Consider the following 22272-nt stretch of genomic DNA (forward strand, 5'->3'; position numbering starts at 1 on the left):
TGAGAAATGACCAGTGATGATATTTGGGGGTCAGTGGTGAGCACATTGTTTCTGCACAGATGGATGGGTGAGTGGACGGCTGGATGGACAGACATAAATCATATTTTATAAATTAGATTATATGGTACTTGCAACTTTTTTTTTTTTGTGAGGAAGATTCGCCCTGGGCTAACATCTGTGCCCATCTTCCTCTACTTTATATGAGACACCGCCACAGCATGGCTTGACAAGCGGTGTGTTGGTGTGCGCCCGGGATCCGAACCTGCGAACCCCGGGCTGCCGAAGCGAGCGCACGAACTTAACTGCTGCACCACCGGGCCAGCCCTGTACTTGGAACTTTTACTGAAAGACTGAAGTTTGTTTTTATTTTAGTTTCATTGATTCCAGCCGTTAAGGCTTTTTTGTGAATAGATCACACATCCACATGGTTCATAATTCAGAAGGCACGGGAGCGGGGCCGGTGATAAGCCTCCCTCCCACCCTTGGGACCCAGCCTCCCGATTCCCAGGCTCCCACTGTTACTGCTGCCGCGTGTGTCTTTCCAGATGTAGCCTGTGCATAAAAATTTAATTTTAATTATACTTCAATTTAACAGAAGATAAAGAAGCTCAAGTAAAATCAAAGACATTGCTGAACTTCAGATAAATATTTCATCACATGAGATCTTCAGCTGCAAAACTGTCCCCGGGAGGTTTTATGAAAGAGCTTACATGTGGCAGCTGATTTCACTGAAACAGCTGGGGGATGAATCAGAGACGTGGGATCCGGTTCCTTCTCTCTGGCTCGGTCCCCTCATTTGCAGAATGGAAATAATGGCAGCGACTTACCATTGTGTAATGTTTTGGTCCTCATGACCCATTTTGCAGATGAAGAACTGAGGCTCAGAGAGGTTAAGTGATCTGCCCAGGGTCCCACGGCCAGGCCCCGGTCTGTCAGACTCCACGTCTCCTGTGGGTGTTGGAGCTCTGGAGCTGTGTTGCCTTCTTGGGAAGGAGGTTGGGAAGGTGTGAGATGGGGCGGGGCTGGCTGATGGCTATGGCTTCCTCCTCCTGCCAGGGGACGAGCTGCCCTGTGACATGCGGATCCCGTCACACAAGCAGGACAAGCTTCACGGCTGCCTGGAGCATCTCTTTAACCAGGTAGGGCCTTTGTCCCACCGCCGCCGGCCTGACTGTGGGTTCCTCCCGTCACCTCTGGTGAGAACCCCTAGCCAGGAGCCGGGGCAGGGGCTGTGGCTGGAGGGCCCCAGGGTCCAAACTCACTGAGGGCTTCCTGCCGCCAGGTGGACTCCATCCACGCCCTCCTTAAGGGGCCGGTCATGAGCCGGGCTTTTGAAGAGACCAAGCATTTCCCCATGGACCACAGCTTGCAGGGTGAGTAGAGAGGAGTCCCCAGGCGGGGCTGGGAATGACATCCCGCGTCCAGCAAGGACACAGCCTGCGCTGGGGAACGTGGGCCAGGACCCCGGGCCACACAGTCAGCTGTGCCCCTCACCTGCCCAGGGGCTGTGAGCTCAGCCAGGGGTCAGCAGGTTCAGTCTGCGGGTCGGATCCGGCCCACGGCCTGTGTTTTGTACAGACAGTGAGCTGAGAAGGGTGTTTTCACTTATCAAGAGTTGTAAAAACAAAACAAAGAAAGAAAGAATACGGACAGAGACGATATGCCCTGCAAAGCAGTTCCTGTCTGGCTCTTTTCAGAAGTTTGTGGCCCCCTGGGCTGGCCCCTGAGGCTTTCTGGGCCTCCGTCAGCCCCTCTGTGAGGGGACGGGAGGGAATGGGGCACAGTTGCCGAAACCTCAGACTTCCACACCCCATTCGTCATTTTAGCCACTTTCACAGAACCTGCCCATATCTGTACATTCTTTTAAACCATATTCATTTGCTGCCTGTGTTGTTACTGACATAACGTTTTTGAAAAAATGCCTCCATTTTAAAAATTAAATTTTGAAAGGAACTTATTAAACTCCCTGTATATGGAAAACCAGTATAAAATGCCATAAAATAACGATGACCACGATGATAAATCCAATGGAAACAGCAACAACAAAAACGTCCTTATACTGTAGTCAGGTCCTGTGCCTGCCCAGAGCTCTTGGTTCTTCATTCATCAGAGGGATTAGTGAGTTAAAGAAGTGTTAAGAACTTAGCAGCACCAAATTGAGACTTTCTTCTTGAAATGATTGAGAGAAAAAGAATTGATATTTATGTTTCCCACCTACCCTTCCTCCCATTTACCCATCTACCCACCTACCTATCCACCCATCTGCTCACCCACCCATCATTCTACCCAGCCACCTACCACCCACCCACCTGTTCATCTACCTACCATCCATCCATCCAGCCATCCATTCATGCACCCATCCGTCCATCCACCCACCCACCCATCCACCCACCCACCCATCCATCCACCTACCCATCCACTCACCTACCCACCCACCCATCCACCTACCCACCCACCTACCTGCCCATCTATCCACCTGCCATCCACCCACCTACCCACCCACCACCCACCCACCTACCCGCCCATCTGTCCACCTACCATCCACCCACCTAACCACCCACCACCCACCCATCCATTTACCCACCCACCTACCCGCCCATCTATCCACCTACCATCCACCCACCTAACCACCCACCACCCACCCATCCATCTGTCTACCCACCCACCTACCCGCCCATCTATCCACCTACCCATCCACACACCTACCCACCCACCACCCACCCATCCATCCACCTACCCACCTACCTGCCCATCCATCCACCTATCCATCTACCCACCCACCCATCTGTCCACCTACCCATCCACCCATCCATCCACCTACCCGCACATTCATCCACCCCCCTACCCGCCTATCCATCCATGCATACATAACATCCAGTAAATAATTCCCAAGAACCAGCTTGTGCCAGGCCATGTGCTGGGCACTGGGGACCCTGAGATGAATGCAACCCTGCTGGTGACCTCAAGGAGCTCCCATTGGGTGCGGGAGATAGGGAAAGAAACAGGCAGTTGCTCCTAAGCAAGTGTGGGAAGCGGTGAGGACTTGGGGTGCCCAGCTCAGCTGCCCCTCCTGCTGTCTCAAGATCATCTCTCCCAGGGATGGAAACGTCCAACCCAGAGGAACCAACACCACAAATATCTCAGAAACCTGGGACCTCGTAGCAGGAAAGAGGCCAAAGAAATAGGGGCCTGTGTCTGCCTGGCCTTTGAGTGGTCCTGCTGGGGCCGGGTTTGAGTCCCAGCTCTCTCACTTGTGCCTGGGCTTCCTCGTCTGTGTAGGGAAGAGGTTAGACTAGGTTATAACTCATGCCAGCTCGACTGGTTGTAGCTCTGAGGAGTTAGTACCCGAGAATCCTTCTGTGACTAGGTCCAAGCTTAGGAGAAGAGAATGCAGTGATTGATTTGTGATGTCTGCACTGGATTGGTTGCAGCAGTGAGGAGTTGCAGCCTCAGAGGAGCAGGAAGGTGTGCTGAGATTGATTAGTGATGTCTGCCATGGGTGCGATACTATGAATCAGTAGCACACTTACCATGTACTTGCCCTCCATGGACCGGATAATACCCAACAGTCCTGCCAGCATCCTTGATCTAGGATTCTGACCTTTGGAATCTGGTGATGGGTCATAAGCCTTTATGCCACCATTCTCCAGAGCTATCTCCGTCCCTTTCCTGCCCTCATGTCACTTTCCTGCCCCAGAGTTCAAACAGAAAGAAGAATGTACCATCCGTGGCCGGAGCTTGATCCAGATCAGCATCCAGGAGGATCCCTGGAACCTGCCCAGCTCCATCAAGACCCTGGTGGACGACATCCAGAGATACGTGGAAGGTCGGTCGGGCCGGGAAGGGTGTAACGTGGGGGTTATGGGGCCTTTGGCTCTGAATGTGGAAGGATCAGGAATGGGTCCGTCTCCGCACCCCCATCTCTCCAGGCCCAGGGGAGGACCGGAAGAGTGAGTGACCCTTTCTCAACTGAGTGTCCTGCCCTGGGCCGGGCCCTGCGACTGTACACACTTGATCAAGATCAAGGAACAGCTGATTTGGGAGCCTGGAGCTTGCTTGCGGTTGGGAGGCTGAGAAGGCTGAACTTGTCCCTTCTCAGCTTCCAAACGTGGATTTAGTTCACTTCCTTTTAAATGTTATCAGGGTCACAAGCCGGGGGTCCCCTGATCAGACTTGGGCCCACAGAGGGGTTCTGACGCTAGAGCTTTAAAAAGTGCGAATCACCGCCAGATCTCACATACTAATCGAGACTTCTGGCTGCTCTTGAGCAGTCAGGAGGTCTGGCAGTAACGGGCCTGTAGTCGCACACTCACACTCGGCTGGGGTGAGTGGTGGAGGTGCTTTCAGTTCACCACCGTCCCAGCTCTCCCTGCGGCCTGGTGTCTGCCTCACGTGTCTCACGTTACCTGCCCAGCCCTTGGCAGCAGTGTTGCCAGTGCTCAAACCCCCTCTCTCCCACGTATTGGCTGTGTGATCTTGGCAAGACCCTTGACGTCTCGGTGCCTCGGTTTCTTCCTGTGTAAGATGGGCTCGTAGTGGTACCTCCCTCCCGTGTGTTGTGAGGATTCAGTGAGTCAGTACAGATAAAGCACTTACCACGGCGCCTGGCACCCCGTCAGGAGGTGTGCGCTGCTGCGGCCACCGTTGTTATTTCCACACCCAGCCTGCATCTCGAGGCCCCCGCAGCACAGAAAGTGTCTCAGGAGGCCAAATCCAAAGGCCTTTCCGAATTTTCTTTTAAGCCCCTTCTGGGCCCAAGAGCCTCTTTCTTTTTTTTTTTTTTTTTTTAAATTTTTTGTTTATTGCAGTAACATTGGTTTATAACATTGTAAAAGTTTCAGGTGTACATCATTATACTTCTATTTCTGCGTAGATTACATGTTCACCACCCAAATACTAATTACAACCCATCACCACACACATGTGCCGAATTATCCCTTTCACCCTCCTCCCTCCCCCATTCCCCTCTGGTAACCACCAATCCAATCTCTGTCCCTATGTGTTTGTTTATTGTTGTTATTATCTACTACTTAATGAAGGAAATCATACGGTATCTGACTTTCTCCCTCTGACTTATTTCACTTTGCATTATACCCTCAATGTCCATCCATGTTGTCACAAATGGCTGGATTTCATCGTTTCTTATGGCTGAGTAGTACTCCATTGTGTATATATACCACAGCTTCTTTATCCATTCGTCCCTTGATGGGCACGTAGGTTGCTTCCAAGTCTTAGCTATTGTGAATAACGCTGCAGTGAACACAGGGGTGCATGTATCTTTACGCATTGGTGTTTTCAACTTCTTTGGATAAATACCCAGCAGTGGAATAGCTGGATCATATGGTAGTTCTATCCTTGATTTTTTGAGGAATCTCCATACTGTTTTCCATAGTGGCTGCACCAGTTTGCACTCCCACCAGCAGTGTATGAGACTTCCCTTCTCTCCACATCCTCTCCAACACATGTTGTTTCCTGTCTTGTTAATTATAGCCATTCTGATGGGCGTGAGGTGATATCTCATTGTAGTTTTGATTTGCATTTCCCTGATAGTGATTTTGAACATCTTTTCATGTGCCTGTTGGCCATCTGTATATCTTCTTTGGAGAAATGTCTGTTCAGGTCTTTTGCCCATTTTTTAATTGGGTTGGTAGTTTTTTTGTTGTTGAGATGCATGAGTTCTTCATATATTTTGGAGATTAAGCCCTTATCAGATGTATGGTTTGCAAATATCTTCTCCCAATTGTTAGGTTGTTTTTTCGTTTTGTTGATGGTTTCCTTTGCTGTGCAGAAGCTTTTTAGTTTGATGTAGTCCCATTTGTTTATTTTTTCTATTGTTTCTCTTGCCCGGTCAGACATGGTGTTTGAAAAGATGTTGCTAAGACCGATGTCGAAGAGCGTACTGCCTATATTTTCTTCTAGAAGTTTCACAGTTTCAGGTCTTACATTCAAGTCTTTAATCCATTTGGAGTTAATTTTTGTGTATGGTGTAAGGTAAGGGTCTACTTTCATTTCTTTGCATGTGGCTATCCAGTTTTCCCAACACCATTTGTTGAAGAGACTTTCCCTTCTCCATTGTATGTTCTTGGCTCCTTTGTCAAAGATTAGCTGTCCATAGATGTGTGGGTTTTATTTCTGGGCTTTCAATTCTATTCCATTGATCTGTGAGTCTGTTTTTGTGCCAGTACCATGCTGTTTTGGTTACTATAGCTTTGTAGTATATTTTGAAATCAGGGAGTGTGATACCTCCAGCTTTGTTCTTTTTTCTCAGGATTCCTTTAGCTATTCGGGGTCTTTTGTTGTTCCGTATAAATTTTAGGATTCTTTGTTCTATTTCTGTGAAAAATGTTGTTGGAACTTTGATAGGGATTGCGTTGAATCTATAGATGGCTTTAGGAGTATGGACATCTTAACTATGTTAATTCTTCCAATCCAAGAGCACGGAATGTCTTTCCATTTCTTTGTGTCTTCTTCAATTTCTTTCAGAAATGTTTTATAGTTTTCGGTGTACAGATCTTTCACCTCTTTGGTTAAGTTTATTCCTAGGTATTTTATTCTTTTTGTTGCAATTGTAAATGGGATGGTATTCTTAATTTCTCTTTCTGCTACTTTGTTGTAAGAGCCTCTTTCTGAAGGAGAGACCAGGACACGAGGCCGGTGTCTGGAAGGTCTGAGCTCTGTCTGCACGTGCACAGGGCTGTGGCTGCATAGGATGTGCATGGGTACCCGAATATACATGCGGGCGTGCACCTGTGTGTGTACATGTGTAAGTGTGTGCCCACACTTGTGTACAAGGTGTGGGCTGGGGGCTCTGGCCCAGGAGTCGAGGGGCTGGTTTCAGTCTCTGGCAGGTGCATATAAACAGATGCAGCTAACAGTTAGAGTCCGTCCCCCCCATGTCCAGGGTTTCTGGAATCCACCCAGCATTCAGTAAAAGCCTCTTTAGCACGACCGTGCGCGCCCAGAGCCTCAGTAGGAGGGTTCAGAGCACTTGGGCTGTGGGGAGGGGGCCCAGCTCTGCTCGGGCCTTCTGCCAACTCTGCTGAGCGCGTGCTCCTTTCTCTACCTTCTCCTTCCAGATGGGAAGAACCAGCTGCTTCTGGCCTTGCTGAAGTGCACAGGTGAGGGTTTCGGAGGGCAGCTGTCTGCGATTTGCACACACTCAGGTCACCCAGGTGTAGTCAGGAGAGGCTGTCCCCGTGGGGTGGGGGTGGGGGGTTGTGCCCATGACTGCAGCCCAGGGAAGGCCTCTTCTGCCGGCCAGAGTTGACCTTCCTGTGGTCCTCGGGGCCTGCACGGCGGAGGCCCTGCAAGAACTGCTTAGACCTCCCTTCCTCCTCTGTGTCTGGGCAACAAGTCTCAGGGCCCCGGAGCCACGAGCCCCACCTCTTGCCACCTCCCAGGCCTGGGCGGACCCTGACGACGACCAGGGACAGGGGACCGATGATTAGGGAGGCTCTTTGCCTGTTGGGCCCTTGGCCCAGCCTGGGGCAGACCATGAGGAGGGGGAGAGGGCTGATGAGGGCCGGGGGAAGCTTGGAGCTGTTCTCTGTCCCTCCCTTCTTTCCAGGAATTCTCAGCCCTGGGGGCAGCTAAAATAGAATCTAGGTCAAAACTGGTCACTGAAAACCAATGGGCTAGAGCCATTCATGGAGAATAATCCCTTCCAGAATATTGGGGCCCTGATTGACCGATTGCCTGCAGTTGGTCACTTCTGCAAACCACATCACGAGTGAGGAAGGGAGGGGCAGGAAGGAGGCGTACTTCCCAAAAATAGAGAAAATGGTAAATTGCATTTCTTAAAACATGGAGCTTGGCAGAAATGCTTGGTGTCATTGTCATTCTCAGTCAAGGCCGAGAAATCCCCTGACAAGTGGAGAGACAGCTGAGGGTGAGGGTTTGGGGGAAGCCTTAGGAAAATCACAAGTGGTTTTTATAATAGACAGATGGGTCACTGAGAGAATTGAGTCTTTTGGCAAATCGGCTTGCTTTTGGAGAATTGATTTTGTGGAGTTGGCCTTTGGGGGCTGGGATTAATTGACGTTGGGCAAGTTGGCCCCTGATGGGGGGTCCGGTGGGGTTGGTTCTGGCCCCGGGCTTTGGGGCGCCGGCCTGCTGATGGCACGGGAGCCCCCGGCCCAGCGAGCCCTCCCCCCGCCCGCAGACACCGAGCTGCAGCTGCGGAGGGACAGCGTCTTCTGCCAGGCCCTGGTGGCCGCCGTGTGCACCTTCTCGGAGCAGCTGCTGGCGGCCCTCAGCTACCGCTACAACAACAACGGGGAGTACGAGGAGAGCAGCCGGGACGCCAGCCGCAAGTGGCTGGAGCAGGTGGCGGCCACCGGCGTCCTGCTGCACTGCCAGTCCCTGCTCTCGCCGGCCGTGGTGAGTGGGGCGGGCCCCCCTGGGCCTCACAGCTCTTTATGGGGCACCTGCTGTGTGCCGCCGTCTCGGGCACTGGGGCTCCAGTGGTGAACGAGAGTCCTTGTGCTCAGGGATCTTAGGTCCTAGTGCGGGGTGGGGGGACAGATGTAGACAGGTAAAATGAATGGTCTAGACCCGTGGATCCCACCCCGGGCAGTTTTACTCCCTAGGGGACGCTTGACAATGGAGACATTTTAGGTTGTCAGGGAAGAGGTACTAGTGTGGGGGCCAGGGATGCTGCTCAACATCCTACCGTGCAAAAGGATGCCCCCCCAACAGAGAATTATCTGGCCCCAAATGTCATAGTCCTGTGGTCAAGAAGCTGTCAGATATGGTGATAAAGGCTAAGGAGAAAGATTAAGCAGGGAAGGGGACAGGAAGGCCTGTGGTGGTGGCAGTTGAAAGTTCTGATAAGGTGGCTGGTGAAGGCCTCCCTGAGAAGGTAACATCTGACTTAAGAACCGAAGGAAGGGAGGGAGTGAGCCATTAGGGTATTGGGGAAGAGATGTCTCAGCAACGAGAACAGCAGGTGCAAAGGCCCTGAGGCAGGAGCTTGCACGCAGTGTTGAGAAACAAGGTGCCCGTGTGGCTGGAGCAGAGTGAGCTGGGGGAGGGTTGGGGAGGTGAGTCATGAGAATTAACTGGGGTTGGACTGTGTGGGGTCTTGCAGGCTGCTGTAGGACTTCGGCCATTACTCTGAGTGGGTGTGAGCCACGGGAGGGTTTAGAGCAGAGAAGGGACAGGATCTGAGTCTGACACTTGAAGAATCAGCCATGCTGCCGGGTGGGGAGGACCACAGAGGGGTGAGAGCGGAGGCTGGGACACCAGTGAGGAGCCTTTGTAATCATCCAGGTGAACTTTTTTTTTTTAAAGATTTTATTTATTTTTCCCCCAAAGCCCCAGTAGATAGTTGTATGTCACAGCTGCACATCCTTCTAGTTGCTGTATGTGGGACGCGGCCTCAGCATGGCCGGAGAAGCCGTGCGTCGGTGCGCGCCCGGGATCCCACCCCGGGCCGCCAGCAGCGGAGAGCGCACACCTAACCGCTGAGCCACGGGGCCGGCCCTAGGTGAACTTTCTTGGTGCAAATAGCATCTCGTTTAATCCTCGCAGTGGCCCGAGGCAGGTCCTTCACCACCCACATTTTAAGGATGGGAACACTGAGGCCCCGGGAGCCAGGTTTGACCCCTGGGAGTCTGACTCCCAGGAACACCTGGGCTGCCCTGCTTTCTCGGTGTCTCTTTTATCCCTAAGTGCCCTCAGGGCTCAGAATCAGGGCTGGCCCCTCTGCTGCCCCCCGAGGCAGAGCCAGTGGTTCAGCAGTTCGGGGTGCTGGTGCCCAGAGCCGACGTCCCCCAGAAATGCAGCAGCACCTGCTCTGTGCTGTTTGCTCCTCCACCCCGTGTGTCCCGCCAGGGCGCACCCCACCTCTGCAGCCCTGCGCCCCCCAGACGTTTTCTCAGGCTGGGCTGGAGGCCGCAGCTGCTGGCAGGCTGGGAAAGTGTGGCCTTGGGCGCCCTCTGCTGGGCGCTGTTGCACACAGGCGCCTGCCTGGTGGGAGAACCACTCTCACTGGTTCCTGGGAAGGACCACCCATGGCCCTGGAAAGACAGCCGGGAACCCCCAGCCCTCATTCTCCTCTCAGATGAGGACACTGGGGCCCAGTGTATGAATGCACCAGTCACCACGACATGCCGGGCTCTGAGCTCAGTGCTGGGGATCTGAAGCTCACTCTGTAGTTGGTGGAAGCAGACTGGGAAGAAGGAAGGAGGGCCTCAGGAGTGGGGGAGAGATAGGAAAAGGGGAGTTATGCACAAGATTTAGAAGGAGATTGAATTTTTTGGATTAAGTGGTCAGAGACGGCCTCTCTGAGGAGGTGACAGCTTCTTGGAGGAGGTGATGTTTGAGCTGAGACCTGAGTACCAAGACAGCCAGCTGGGTGAGCAGTCTCAGGAAGAGTGTGCTGGCTAGAGGGAACAGCGTGTGCAAAGGCCCTGAGCAGAGGCCACCCAGCACATTCAAGCAGAGATGGGTTCTGACCCTGGGAGGGACAGGTCAAGCCGTAGAGCAAACACAATGTTGTGTCCAGCCCTGGAGAGCCCAGCGTAGGACTCATGCCTGGTAGGCCCACAGCCCGGTGCGTCGACTGGAGTTGAATTGCAGCATCTTGAAGTGAAACCGCAGGGCAGGGGTGGTGTCTGAGACTCCTCCCCCCATCTTCTCCTGCAGAAGGAGGAACGGACCATGCTGGAGGACATCTGGGTGACCCTGTCGGAGCTGGACAATGTCACCTTCTCCTTTAAGCAGCTGGACGAGAACTATGTGGCCAGTGAGTGTTTCTTCTCACCTCCGCTGTGAGAGTCAGAGTTCTGGGTGGAAGGGACTGCTCTGGGGTCACCCTGTCCCTCTGCCTGCCACCAGGCCAGCTGCCCGGGGCTGACCCAGGACCCAGCACTTTCAAACCTCATGCCCCCAGCATGAATCTCAAAGCTGACCCTCGGGGCACACAGGGAAAAAGAAGGGTTTCTTTTTGTATAAACCCACCCTGTCTCCGATAACTCTTAGAAGAGAACAACAACCAGTGTCCAGTTCTTATTAAAATTCCACTCTAAAGATATCCTTCTTTGGGGTGAAGACTTGTAAAGATTTTTGAAGGGCTTATACCATAATTAAGTTTCTTCCTTCCTTTCTTCCTCCCTCTCATCCATCTTTTGACCCACGCACCCACCCATCTACTTATCCACCCATTCACCCGTCTATCCATCCTGTCTACTCATCCGTCCATCCATCACCCATCCATCCACACGTTGAAAATTATGAGCATGTAATAGGAGTCAGGCACAGTTTTAGGTTCTGGGGCTGCAGTGGAGAGCAATACGGCCATGGTTCCTGCCAACCTGGAGTTCACAGTCTAGCCCAGTGCGTCTCAGCTCTGGCTGCACTGGAATCATCTAAGGAGCTTTTCAAAGATACTGATGCCCCAGCCCCAGCCCCAGTCCCAGGCCTGGCGATTTAGATTCAGTCTGTGGGGTGGGCATTGGGCATGTCCCTGAGCATTGGGATTCGAGAAAAGCTTTCCAGGTGACCTGGACGTCCAGCCAGGACTGAGAACCACTGGGCTCGGCTCTAGAGCTGTGGTTCTCCGGGTGTGACCGTTGGACCAGCAGCGAATTGAGACCTTGATAGAAGAATTCTCGGCCCCACCACAGACCCACAGAATCCGAAAGCCCAGAAATCTGTGTGTTAGCAAGCCCTCCAGGTGGTTCTGAGGCACACTAGTTTGAGAACCACTCCACCTGATCTAGGTCAGAGTTTCTCAACCTTTTTTGTTGTCACATCCATAAGGAGCCCGTTTAGACAATTTTTTCCTAGTTGCCGCACCCCCATGAAATTTGAATACCACGGATATACTATATACTTGTTTATGTACTGTATGTATATCTGTGCTTTATGCATAAAAAGAGCAATTTTTTTTTTGCCTTCTCCCCAAAAAACAATTGTCACCTCTTTGGGGGCCATATCACCCCACTGAGAATGCGTAGACTCTCTAGACAGACAATGAGTTTCAGTTCAGGTACCGATTGGAATTGATCGGCAGTGGCTGCCTGTTGGTAGGCCGAGTTGGGCTCAGGGAGAATTGTTGATTGATTAGTGATGTCTGCTGTGGGTGAAAGATGGGGTGTTAATGCCACAAGCTCTTCCCCATGAGTGTAAATAAGAGGCAGGTCCTGTTTGAGGACGGCTTTTGCCAGGTGAAGGCCCTGGGCGACCAGGTGCGGGGTACACGGAGCACTGGGGAGCCTCTGAAGATAAACATTGAGGACTCCCCAGCTGAGAGAATCCGTGTCAGGTCTGAGAATGAAGCAGTGAAACTGGGCCCTGTTGAGGGAGGTGAAAAGGGAGGTCAGGGGCTGCTTCCCTGAGTGTGGGGGGATGGCGCTGTCTGAGGCTTCCCGGGAGGGTAGGAGGACAGGGAGGTCTGAAGCCACCGCTCTGGGGGACGTGCAAGTCCCAGGATGTAGCCTGTGAGGTTGGAGCACAAGGGGGCCTGAGGCTTCCCCTCCTCAGGGGAGAACAGGGCGGTCCCGGACGCCACAGTGGAGGTCGATGGAGGTCTGAAGCTGCTCTAGTGGAGGTGGGAGGACCGCCCTCCAGCCTCAGTGGTGAGCCGCCCCGTCTGGCCATGTCCCCCGCAGACGCCAATGTCTCCTACCACATCGAGGGCAGCCGGCAGGCGCTGAGGGTCGTCTTCTACCTCGACAGCTACCACTTCTCCAAGCTGCCCTCCCGCCTGGAGAGCGGGGCCAGCCTGAGGCTGCACACCGTGCTCTTCACGAAAGGTGAGCCACGGGGGCTGAGTGGGGCCCACGGGGACGGCCACAGCCGCCCTGCACACTGAGACCCACCCGCCTGCCCCCCTCTTCTTCCTGCCCAGCTCTGGAGAATGTGGAGGGGCCACCGCCTCCAGGCAGCCAGGCTGTGGAAGATTTGCAGCAGGAGATCAACGCGCAGTCCCTGGAGAAGGTGCAGCAGTATTACCGCAAACTCAGGTATCGCGTGGGCCGCGTGATGGGGGCAGGATTCTGGACACTGCCGCGGGGGGAGGAGGCATTAGTGTGTAAGGCACCAGGCAGGCCCCCCCGTGTGAAAGTGGGCAAAATGCCCCTGCTTGATCACCTACTGTGTGCCAGGCCCCTCTGCCTACACAAGCTCATCAGATAATCACAACTGTCGTGGTAGGCCATTCTAACCCACTTTACAGATGAGGAAACTGAGGCCCAGAGAGCAGACTCATCTTGCTCAGGGTCACACAGCTAGACAGTGGCTGGTCTGCTGACTTCAAAGCAGGTCCTTCCCGCTGAGAGGAGCTGCCTCTTTCATTCTGCGTGGGAGTGGGAGCCGAGACAGGGGCCCTGGGAGTCTTGAGTCTGTGAGTAAGGGGTGTGCCCCCCCACACTCAGAAGAGACCCCCAGAGAGAAGGAGCGAGCAGGGACCACATCCGCCAAGAGGAAGCCTCAGGCCCAGGGAAGCAGCTCCCACCACCGCTGCCCTCACCCGACCCCTTCCTGCTTCCTTCTGCCTTCTCCCGCTGAGAAAAAGGCTGCTGAGAATTAGGAGAGCGGGTTTCGGGGTGTGTGTAAGGGCTTCACCCTGTTGGGGCCCAGCTTTACTGTTTGGAGGTGGGAGAAGGATGCTTTCATTCGTTTGTTCAGGGAGATCATCCAGCTTTGTTATTAAAGCTGGGATCTCTGCATTGATGGACGCCATCAGTCTGTTCCCTGCCGTTGGTTGAATATTTAACGTATCGCCTCGGTGATTGTTCAGTCCTCCCTCCCTTCGTTCAGCGCATGTCACTCCAGACCTGCTGTGGGCCGGCTCTGTTCTGGGTGCTGCTTGGAAGTCGGCAGTCACCAGACAAAGCCTGTTCTTCGTGGAGCGTAGATTCTAGAGCAGCCGTGGTCTGGGCCACCCCTTGTTTTGTCAGTAAAGTTTTGTTAGCACACAGCACGTTTATTCTCTATGGCTGCCTTTGTGCCATGACAGCAGAGCTGAGTAGCGTCTCGACAGAGACTGTCTGGTTCATGGTTCACACAGCCGACAGTGTTGACTGTCTGGCCCTTTACAGAAGAAGTTGGCCGAGTCGTCTTCTAGAGGGGAGAAAATGAGCCAGTGGACAGAGAGCAGTGTAACGTGGCAGGTGGTGCGAGTGCAGAGGAGAGATGCGGCAGGACAAGGGGACAGACAGTGGGGGTGTCCGGTGCTAATTTGGCGGCAGTCAGGGAGAGGTGGCATTTGGGGAGCCTGGGAGCCCCTTCTTGCTCCCCCTGGGCTGTTGGAGGAGCAGGTGACTCTGGGCGTGGAGAGCTGTGCGGGGCGCCCTCAGTGATTTCTTCCTGTGGGTCGGAGGAGGGCAGAGGGGCTGGGGGTGCAGTGGGGGAGGGGCTGGTAGGATGGTGGGTGTGGTGTCCCCCCCTTCCCGCCACTCAGACTACTCTTCCTCTCTCAGGGCGTTTTACCTGGAACGGTCCAACCTGCCCACGGATGCCAGCACCACGGCCGTGAAGATAGACCAGGTGTGTCCACCCTTCCGTCCCCGCTCTGGAGCTCGGGCAGGGCCAGGGCCTCTCAGGGGTCAGGGCTCAGCAGAAGCGTGGCCCCCCGCGCCCCGAACCCTGGCAGAGAAGGATTCTGCTCTCTCCTCCAGGGGGTCCCCTGGGATAACTCCCTCACCATTCTAGGAGTTCCAGCTTCGGCCCCACCCGCCTTGGAATTCCTGCGATGATTTATTCTCCCGGCGCCCGCTCACCTGTGCCTCCCTCGTCAGCCTCGTTCATGGCAGCACTTCTCTGAGGCGGGAGCCCCCCCCCCCGGATGTGGCCGTGCACTGTTCTTTTTGTTTGTTTTGAATTTGTGGCTGACATTTTAAAAAAAAACAAAAGGTTTTCCATAAAACGGAGGCTTAAAATGGAGGCTTCTAGCTTTTCTTGAGGAATGGAAACCCTGGCTGTCCGGGGCCCACGCTCTCCCGGGTCACAGTGGCTTCCCGAGGGCGCGTGCCTCCCGCCGTGCCCCAGGCCTTTCACCCCCTTCCCAGGCTCAGGCAGGCCTCGAATTTGACAGTGGTTTTGGGGTGCTGGCCTCGGGACCGAGGCTGGGGGCTCCGAGAGAAGTGGTGGGCACAGCCCTCTGGGCGTTCGCAGTCTGGCTGGCAGAGGGGTGAGACGGCATGGGAAGAACTGGTGAACCACCACTTTGTGTCTGCACAAGGCCATCCGGGAGAGCTGGGGGCGGAAGGGAGGGCTCTTCTGGGGAGGGGCGGCTCTTCGGAGAGGAAAGGACAGGGCAGTTCATTCAGGCTTAGTCGTGGGCACACCTGGGCAGGGGAAGAGAATGGGATTGGCAGATTTGGCCTGGAGTATATGGTGAACACTGGCAGCTACAGATAGTCCTTGAGCAGGGCTCGGGGAACCTTAGTTGGGCTGTAACCCCGGTGAGGTGAGCCTGGAGGACAACCACAGGAACAGAGCTGGGCTGGAGGGAGACGATGGGGAGGAAGGCCAGGTGGGGCCTCCTCCAACTCTCCAGGTGTGTGTCCCTCACAGCTGATACGCCCCATCAACGCCCTGGACGAGCTCTGTCGCCTCATGAAGTCTTTGGTCCACCCTAAACCCAGTGCTGGCGGGAGCTTGGGCGCTGGCCTCATCCCCATCTCCTCCGAGCTCTGCTACCGCCTGGGGGCTTGCCAGATTGCCATGTGCGGCACAGGCATGCAGAGGTGAGCCACGTGACCCCTCAGTCGGGGGCGGGGAGGGGCAGGGCAGGCTTCCGGGCCATTTAGGGGGTCCAGGACAGGGGGCAGGAGGCTGAGCTAGAATCCTGGTTCTGCCACTGCCTGTGGAGCCCAGACAAGAACTTGGCCTTCTCTGGACCTCAGTCTGTCTGTGAAATGGGATCGCAGGAGGAACTCCTGGGAGGGCTGTGGAACTATCTAGTTCTCTCACTCTGGTTAGTGTGAAGGAGAGTCTGTGCATCATGGTTCTGCCTGAACCTTCGTTCAACATTAACAGTAGTGATCGCTCATCTTTATTCGGCGGGACTGGCCTCACACCTCACCGGACACTCTCCCTCCTCTGTCCTTTGTCCCTGCCGGCCATCCCAGGGGAGAGATGTCACCTTCTCCCCGAGGCCTTCCCTGACCCCCTGTTGTGCCGTCTCCCACCCCAGACCCTCCCCAACTCTGTTTCCCTCGACAGCCCTCATCACGTCCCAGGTACAGTGCAGTTCCCTGTGTTAGTTTATTCTTGGCCGCGCCCCAGCAGCTGGCGTAGAGGTTTGTTGAGAGCACTCACTGTGTACAGGCACCGTGTTGATGTTCCACGTAGATTAACTCATATCCTTGAGGCAGGCCAGTGCTGTGGGGCCTGTTCCAGGGGTTCTCAGCCCAGGGCGATTTGCCTCCCAGGGGACACTTGGCCGTGTCTGGAGACATTGTGGGTTGTCACAACTACGGGGAGGGAGGTGCTACTGGCATCTAGTGGGTGGGGGCCAAGGATGCTCTAAACATCCTCCAGAGCACAGGCCAGCCCCAACCTGGTCCAGATGTCAGTGGTGTGCTGGGAGCACCCCGTCTCACGGTGGAGGAAACTGAGAGCCGAGGGGAACCTACCTGCCAGGGTCCCAGAGTGATTATAATTCCTAGATGGGGGAATTAGTTCTCAGCCCTGAGGCAGGAGTTCGCCTGGGGGAGAGCAGGACATGAGGCCGTGATGGTCGAGGTGCGGTGGGTTCCCGGGCGTGTGGGGTCTGGAGGCTGCGGTGGGGCAGGAGGTCGCCCGCCTCACCTCGTCCCCTGCCGCTCCCTGCAGGAGCACCCTGAGCGTCTCCCTGGAGCAGGCGGCCGTCTTGGCGCGGAGCCACGGGTTGCTGCCCAAGTGCATCATGCAGGCCACAGACATCATGCGGAAGCAGGTGGGGTGGCCTGTCCCCAGGCCCTGCGGGGCCGCGGGGTGCCCGGGCCTGGGCATCGCAGTCCGAGGCTCGGTGCCCTCTCAGCCGGGGTGGGATGAGGGGCCATCTGGGGCCCAGGTGGTCCTCAGCCCCCGACTTGGACTTCTCCCCGCTGGAGGGGCCCGGGATTTCAGCTTCCGGGGCCTCCCGTTACCCGCTCACCCCACCCCACCCGCCTGCCTCCTCGAGGCAGGCTCCTGCCTCACGGTTCTTTCTTCCCAGGGCCCCAGGGTGGAGATTCTGGCCAAAAACCTCCGAGTCAAGGACCAGATGCCCCAGGACGCGCCACGGTGAGTGGCTGTCCCTCCCGTCCCCAAAGGCCAGGACGCGGGCTGGGCATCAAACTCCAGGCCTCACCCCAGGCACACCCCCTGGTATTCAGATAGGGCTTCCCCCCTCATTATGGGGACCCCACTTTGGGGAGCAACAAACACCACTCAGTCTCATACCCCCAGAGGAGCTCCCACTTCGGCTGGGAAGATGAGACGAGGCCCCAGAGAGCCCTGGGGCAGCGATTTGGTGTAACTCCCTGCCGCCCACTCTCTGTCGCCCTCAGAGCCCTCAGTCTGCCGCTCCCTTCTGTCCTCACGACCCCAGCATCTCTCCACGCTGATTTTGGACTGTCTCATGGCGCTGCCCCCTCTCCCAGTGGTCACTCATTTTAGTCCGGCCTCTCTCTCCATCCCGCTGCCCCAGTTTGATATCGACATCTGCCCGCAGTTTGTAAATAACTTTTTATTTTGAAATAGTTCAACTCATGAGAAGTTGCAAAAATAGTACAGAGAGTTCCCGTGTGTCCTTCACGCAGCCCCCAGAGTATTGTCTCCCATAACCGCAGCACGTTGTCACAGCAGGAAGGGGCGCTGGTGCAGTGCGGTAACTCCCATTCAGGTCTTGCTGGGTTGCACCGGGTTTTGCACTCTCAGCCCTCATTTCTTTGCCATACTTGTATCTGTTACTCACCCTGCTCCAGGCAGCGTTCCAGTCTCCACCTGTATTAACTCATTTACTGCAAACATCAACCCTGTGAGCAGGGTACTTCCCCATGTGGCAGGCGAGGACACTAAGGCACAGAGAGGTTCAGCATCCTGTCTGGGGTCACACAGCTAGCAGTGGCAGAGCTGGGACTCTGAACCCAGGCAGGCAAGGCCTAGGGGCTGAGCTCCAACCGCTGTGCCACCTTGCTTCTGTCTTGCCCGTGTCACTGTGGCAGCCTTCTGTCTGGTCCCCCTGCTCTCATTTCCCCACAACAGCAGATCTGTCTCTCCTGCTTGAAACCCACTGTGGCTCCTTCTTATTGGAAGATGAAGCTCAGAATCTTCCAGTGCAGACGTTAGGAAAACCAAGGCAGCTCTCGTGTGCTGCAGGGAGGGCCCCCCAAGAGAGCGGCAGTGACAAACAAGGGGTAGAGCGCCGTGTCTAGTTTGCTGCCATTAGTGTGGACAGATGTGCACCCCCCCACATGTAAACCTGCACCCACACACGTATCTTAACACACAAACCCGCACACAGACGCGTCTGTATCTGTGAGCCCCTCGCCAGTCTGGAGGGTGCAGGGCCTGCCTGTGGGGAGGGGACCAGACAGCTGGGGCCGGCGTGGGCAGCATAAATATTTTTCACTCTGCATTTTTTTTTATCCCTATTGAGTTTTGTGTCCTGGGCATGGATTATGTGTTCAAACAAGAGTTGTAAGACGTAATAATGATACGGCCGCTCCTCATCCTCTTCACCTCTGTCCCCTAGGCTCTACCGCCTCTGCCAACCACCGGTGGACGGAGACCTCTGAACGCCGGGATGCACGGTGCTCGGCTGCGTCCTCTGAGCTGGGATTTTCGAGGACATGGGGCCGTGCAGGCCTTCTCCAGAGCTGGCCCGAGGCCTCCGCTCCCGCCCGCTCCGGGATCTGCCCAGCCTCGTCCATCACCTCCTGCGAGGACAGACGGTGCCCCCACTCTCGGACGAGCTGGGTGACCGGCCCGGGGCCAGCACATTCTCCACACTTCTGCCAGAAGCCCGAGGGGTGCTGGGACCCACAGACGGGAGAAGTCATGGGCACTGTAGCTGGAGCCCGCAGACCCAGCTCCCTTGAGATGGCTCAACCTGCACTTTTGAAACCCTGGTTTCCTTCTAAGTTCACATTCCAGGCGACACCCGTGTCTCTTCCTCCTCCCCCGTCAGCTTCCAGATTCCCCCCTAACTCTGTACTAACCTGCTCGGTGGACTCGGAGAAGCTGGGCCTCTGCCAGGAAAGACAGAGGAACGGGGCACAGCACCTGTTCGCAAGAGGACACTTGAAAGCCACACCAGCCTCCGACGTCACTGCCGTGGGAACTTGAGCCATCAGCCCCGGGCACGAGATTTGCTCCGACTTTATTTATATGGTGTAAAATCTCTATCGTTGATTTTGGGGTTTTTATGTTGTTGTTGGTGTTGTCAAAATTTTTTTTTCCAGGTTGTGAGATTATTTCAAAGAAAGGTATATTGTCTAACAGGGGACCAGTATAAGGTAGTATTGACTACTTTTCCCAGTTTTACTAAAAAAAAGAAAAAAAAAGAACTAAATTATTGAAAATTCAAAAAATGTCAGTATTTCATCTTTTTTAATATTGGGGTCATAAGGTATCGCTTACAGGCATAGGCTGTGATTCCTTTTCCCACCCGCCCTCAGCTCTCCAGCAGTGGGTCAGTGTTAGAATGAATTACTTTGCTCTCATTGAATGACTGGCTACAAGAGTTTGCAGGTGGCAGGGCCAGGGCTGGGGGCTGGAGGGGGTGGAACCACCCTCGACATGCTGTCCCCCACAGGCGTCTGTCCTGCAGGTAGGAGGGCCACTGGGCAACGTGGAGGGTGGCTTCTGTAATTTATTTTTTTGATGTTAGCGCAGAGCAGGGCATTCGGGACTTCGCAGCCAGCCAGAGAGACAGGAAGCCAGTCTGCTCATCTGGGCACGGGGACCCCCTCAGCAGTTTGTCCCCTCCAGCTCCCTTACACCAGCAGGGAAATGTCATGGCTCAGGCAGAAGGGAGGGGGTGTCTCTCCGCCCGTGGCTGGTGGGTGAGGTCAGGCGGGGGTTCCCCCAGCTCCTGAGGCTTGAAGCCCCACCAGCATCTTGGCCCCCGGGGCCGCACTGGCTCGCAAGAGGTGGGCTTGTTGCTGGACAGAGGCGACGCTGATAAACAGACCCCATGGCAGGGAAGGGAGGGGCCCCTGGGGTCAAGGGCGTCGTGCACTGGTTTACTTTAAAATGTACAGATCCTCTCATTAAATTCATGATAGATTTTTTTATTATTATTAAAAGTTTATAATACAAAGATCCCGATCCGTGGTGGGTTCCTTTGGGCCGAGCCTGGTGGCGTGGGAGGTGCGGCCAGCGTCGGGCCGAGTGAGCCTGGGCTTTGGAGCCGCACGGAGGGCGGGTCCCCTCGGGACCGTCAGGGCCTTGAGCCGGCGACCCCCGCGCAGTGACCTGGCCCCTGCGAGCCCGTCTGCCCCTCTCAGCGGGGGCAGTGTGCGCGCGCCCCTGCAGGGGCGCGGTGGGGACGCCCCGAGATCGCGCCGGGCCTGCGCCTCCCGGGTGCCGGGACAAGTCGGTCTTCATACTGTGTCACTTTATCTTGGATTCCGCGCTCCCATTGCACGGCCATGGTGGAGCAACGTGACTCGATTCCCAGGCGTACCCGCCGCCTCCTGGGTGTCCTGCCGGGGCTCCCGGCCTGCCATGTGCCCCGGGGTCAGGGCTGCCCTGTGTCCAGGGGCTGCCCCCCAGCTGTCCTCCGCCTTCACCTGCAAGGCCCCTTCGCGTCTGGGATCTGGGATCCAGCCGGGAATGAGAACTAACACGTGGTTGGGCTGGGGTCCCAGCCAATCAGGATCCACGCTGGCCGCAAACGGACCAATCAGAATCCACGCTGGCCGCAAATAGACCAATCAGGATCCACACTGGCCACAAGGGGACACTGTGCGTGTACACCAGGACCGGCCTTCTAGGTCGCAGGCTGTGAGCAGCTTCTCGCCCGTCTGGGCCCGGGCGGTCTTTATGAAGCTGCCCGGGGCCGTCTGCCCAGCCGGAGGATCTCTTTCCCTGGGCGGGATGCGACCTGGAGCCCGGGGCCCGCCTTGTGTCTCCCTCCCTCCCTCCCTCCCCCGCTTCCCGCCTTCCTTCTTCCCCTCCTTTCCCACACTTCAGAAAACCTGACATCTATGAAGGCCGACCTTGGGATGTCCTCTTCTTGAAGGCCCCCTGAGCCACGACGCCCGCATCCAGTCATGCCATTTCAGACCAGAGCCCCTTCTCTTTTAATCTCTTTTCCTTCCAAACAACCTGTCCCGGAGCTCATTCCCTCGGGGTCCACATAGGGTGCCTCCCAGAGAGACACCTTGTTGTCCGTCAATTACAGGTTTCCAAAGCCTCAATACTGTAATAGACGAGAGTGACCCCTGGGGGCATTTTGGGCACAGCGATGCACTGATTATCTGGAAGGATCTGAGGCCAGTGTTTGGATCCAGGGAGAACCGCTCTAAGGGGAGGGGAGAGCTGTCACCTCAATCTGTATTTGGGGTCACCAGGGAGGACATGATGGCTTCAGGCAGACACTTTTGTAGGAGGCGGCAATTTCTGCCTGGTCTGCACCCCTGGGGCCTGCAATGAGACGAGAGAGTTCTCCTGTCGTGGTGGACAGGGCCAGCTTTGGTCTAGAGCTGAGAAGTGGGGTCTCTGTGGCCTGGAGCAAGTCACATCCCTGCTCAGACACGGCTGCATCTGCAGACTGGGGGCGAGAGCCTGGGCCTGCTTTCTTCTCAGGATGGCCCTTCCCACAGCACAAAATGGAGCACGCAGGGCCCCAGCTCAGAGCAAGGTGGTATTTTATGGGAGGCAAGAGGTCTCAGACTGGCGGCCCTCGTTCAGGCTGAAACTTGGAAATAGATGTGGGTTTTGTTTTTATTTTTCCCGATGTAGTGTTTTTTTTTTTTTTTTTATAATTTTGAATTAGACACATACTTAAGAACCAGCAGATTTTACTTCCAAATTCTGATTTTTGGTTTCTCATGAAAATTCAGAAGCTCTGGTCCCCTAGCCCACATCCTGCCTGGCCATGTGTTGGCTGGAGCTGAGTAGGGGCCACTGCCTATGGGCAAGGCCCCAGCTCTCCAGTTCCCCAAGCCCCACTTGGCTCGGCACACTCCTCCCCCTGACCTGCTCAGCTCCAGGCTGGCCCGGCGTGGCAAGCTTGGCCAGCGCTGGCCTCTTAACGGTCCAGATCCTCAGCTCTGGAGTCGCCATGGCGATACTAGCTGCGGGAAGACCTGGTGACCAGGAGGCGCCATGCTGGCCAGTGGAGCATCA

At 55.4% G+C, this 22272-nt stretch overlaps 1 protein-coding gene across 3 annotated transcripts in view; it reads left to right on the forward strand.

Moving 5' to 3' along the window:
- Positions 1-20059, forward strand: part of PREX1 (phosphatidylinositol-3,4,5-trisphosphate dependent Rac exchange factor 1) — a 193435-nt gene extending 173376 nt beyond the window's left edge. Inside the window, exons 28-40 of one of the 3 annotated variants that reach the window (XM_058562511.1) lie at positions 1057-1139; positions 1283-1373; positions 3698-3826; positions 7077-7118; positions 8162-8379; positions 10648-10747; positions 12615-12758; positions 12854-12968; positions 14427-14493; positions 15523-15695; positions 16786-16888; positions 17150-17217; positions 18671-20059. In XM_058562511.1, the coding sequence (XP_058418494.1) occupies positions 1057-1139; positions 1283-1373; positions 3698-3826; positions 7077-7118; positions 8162-8379; positions 10648-10747; positions 12615-12758; positions 12854-12968; positions 14427-14493; positions 15523-15695; positions 16786-16888; positions 17150-17217; positions 18671-18713 (1376 nt within the window). In that variant the 3' untranslated portion in view covers positions 18714-20059. Of the gene's footprint in view, positions 1-1056; positions 1140-1282; positions 1374-3697; positions 3827-7076; positions 7119-8161; positions 8380-10647; positions 10748-12614; positions 12759-12853; positions 12969-14426; positions 14494-14658; positions 15696-16785; positions 16889-17149; positions 17218-18670 lie in introns of those variants that run through there. The other 2 variants (XM_058562512.1, XM_058562513.1) reach the window with 2 other exon arrangements.
- The last annotated feature ends 2213 nt before the right edge of the window (positions 20060-22272 follow it).

Source organism: Diceros bicornis, chromosome 19, assembly GCF_020826845.1.
Source record: "Diceros bicornis minor isolate mBicDic1 chromosome 19, mDicBic1.mat.cur, whole genome shotgun sequence".
Classification (NCBI taxonomy): Eukaryota; Metazoa; Chordata; class Mammalia; order Perissodactyla; family Rhinocerotidae; genus Diceros; species Diceros bicornis.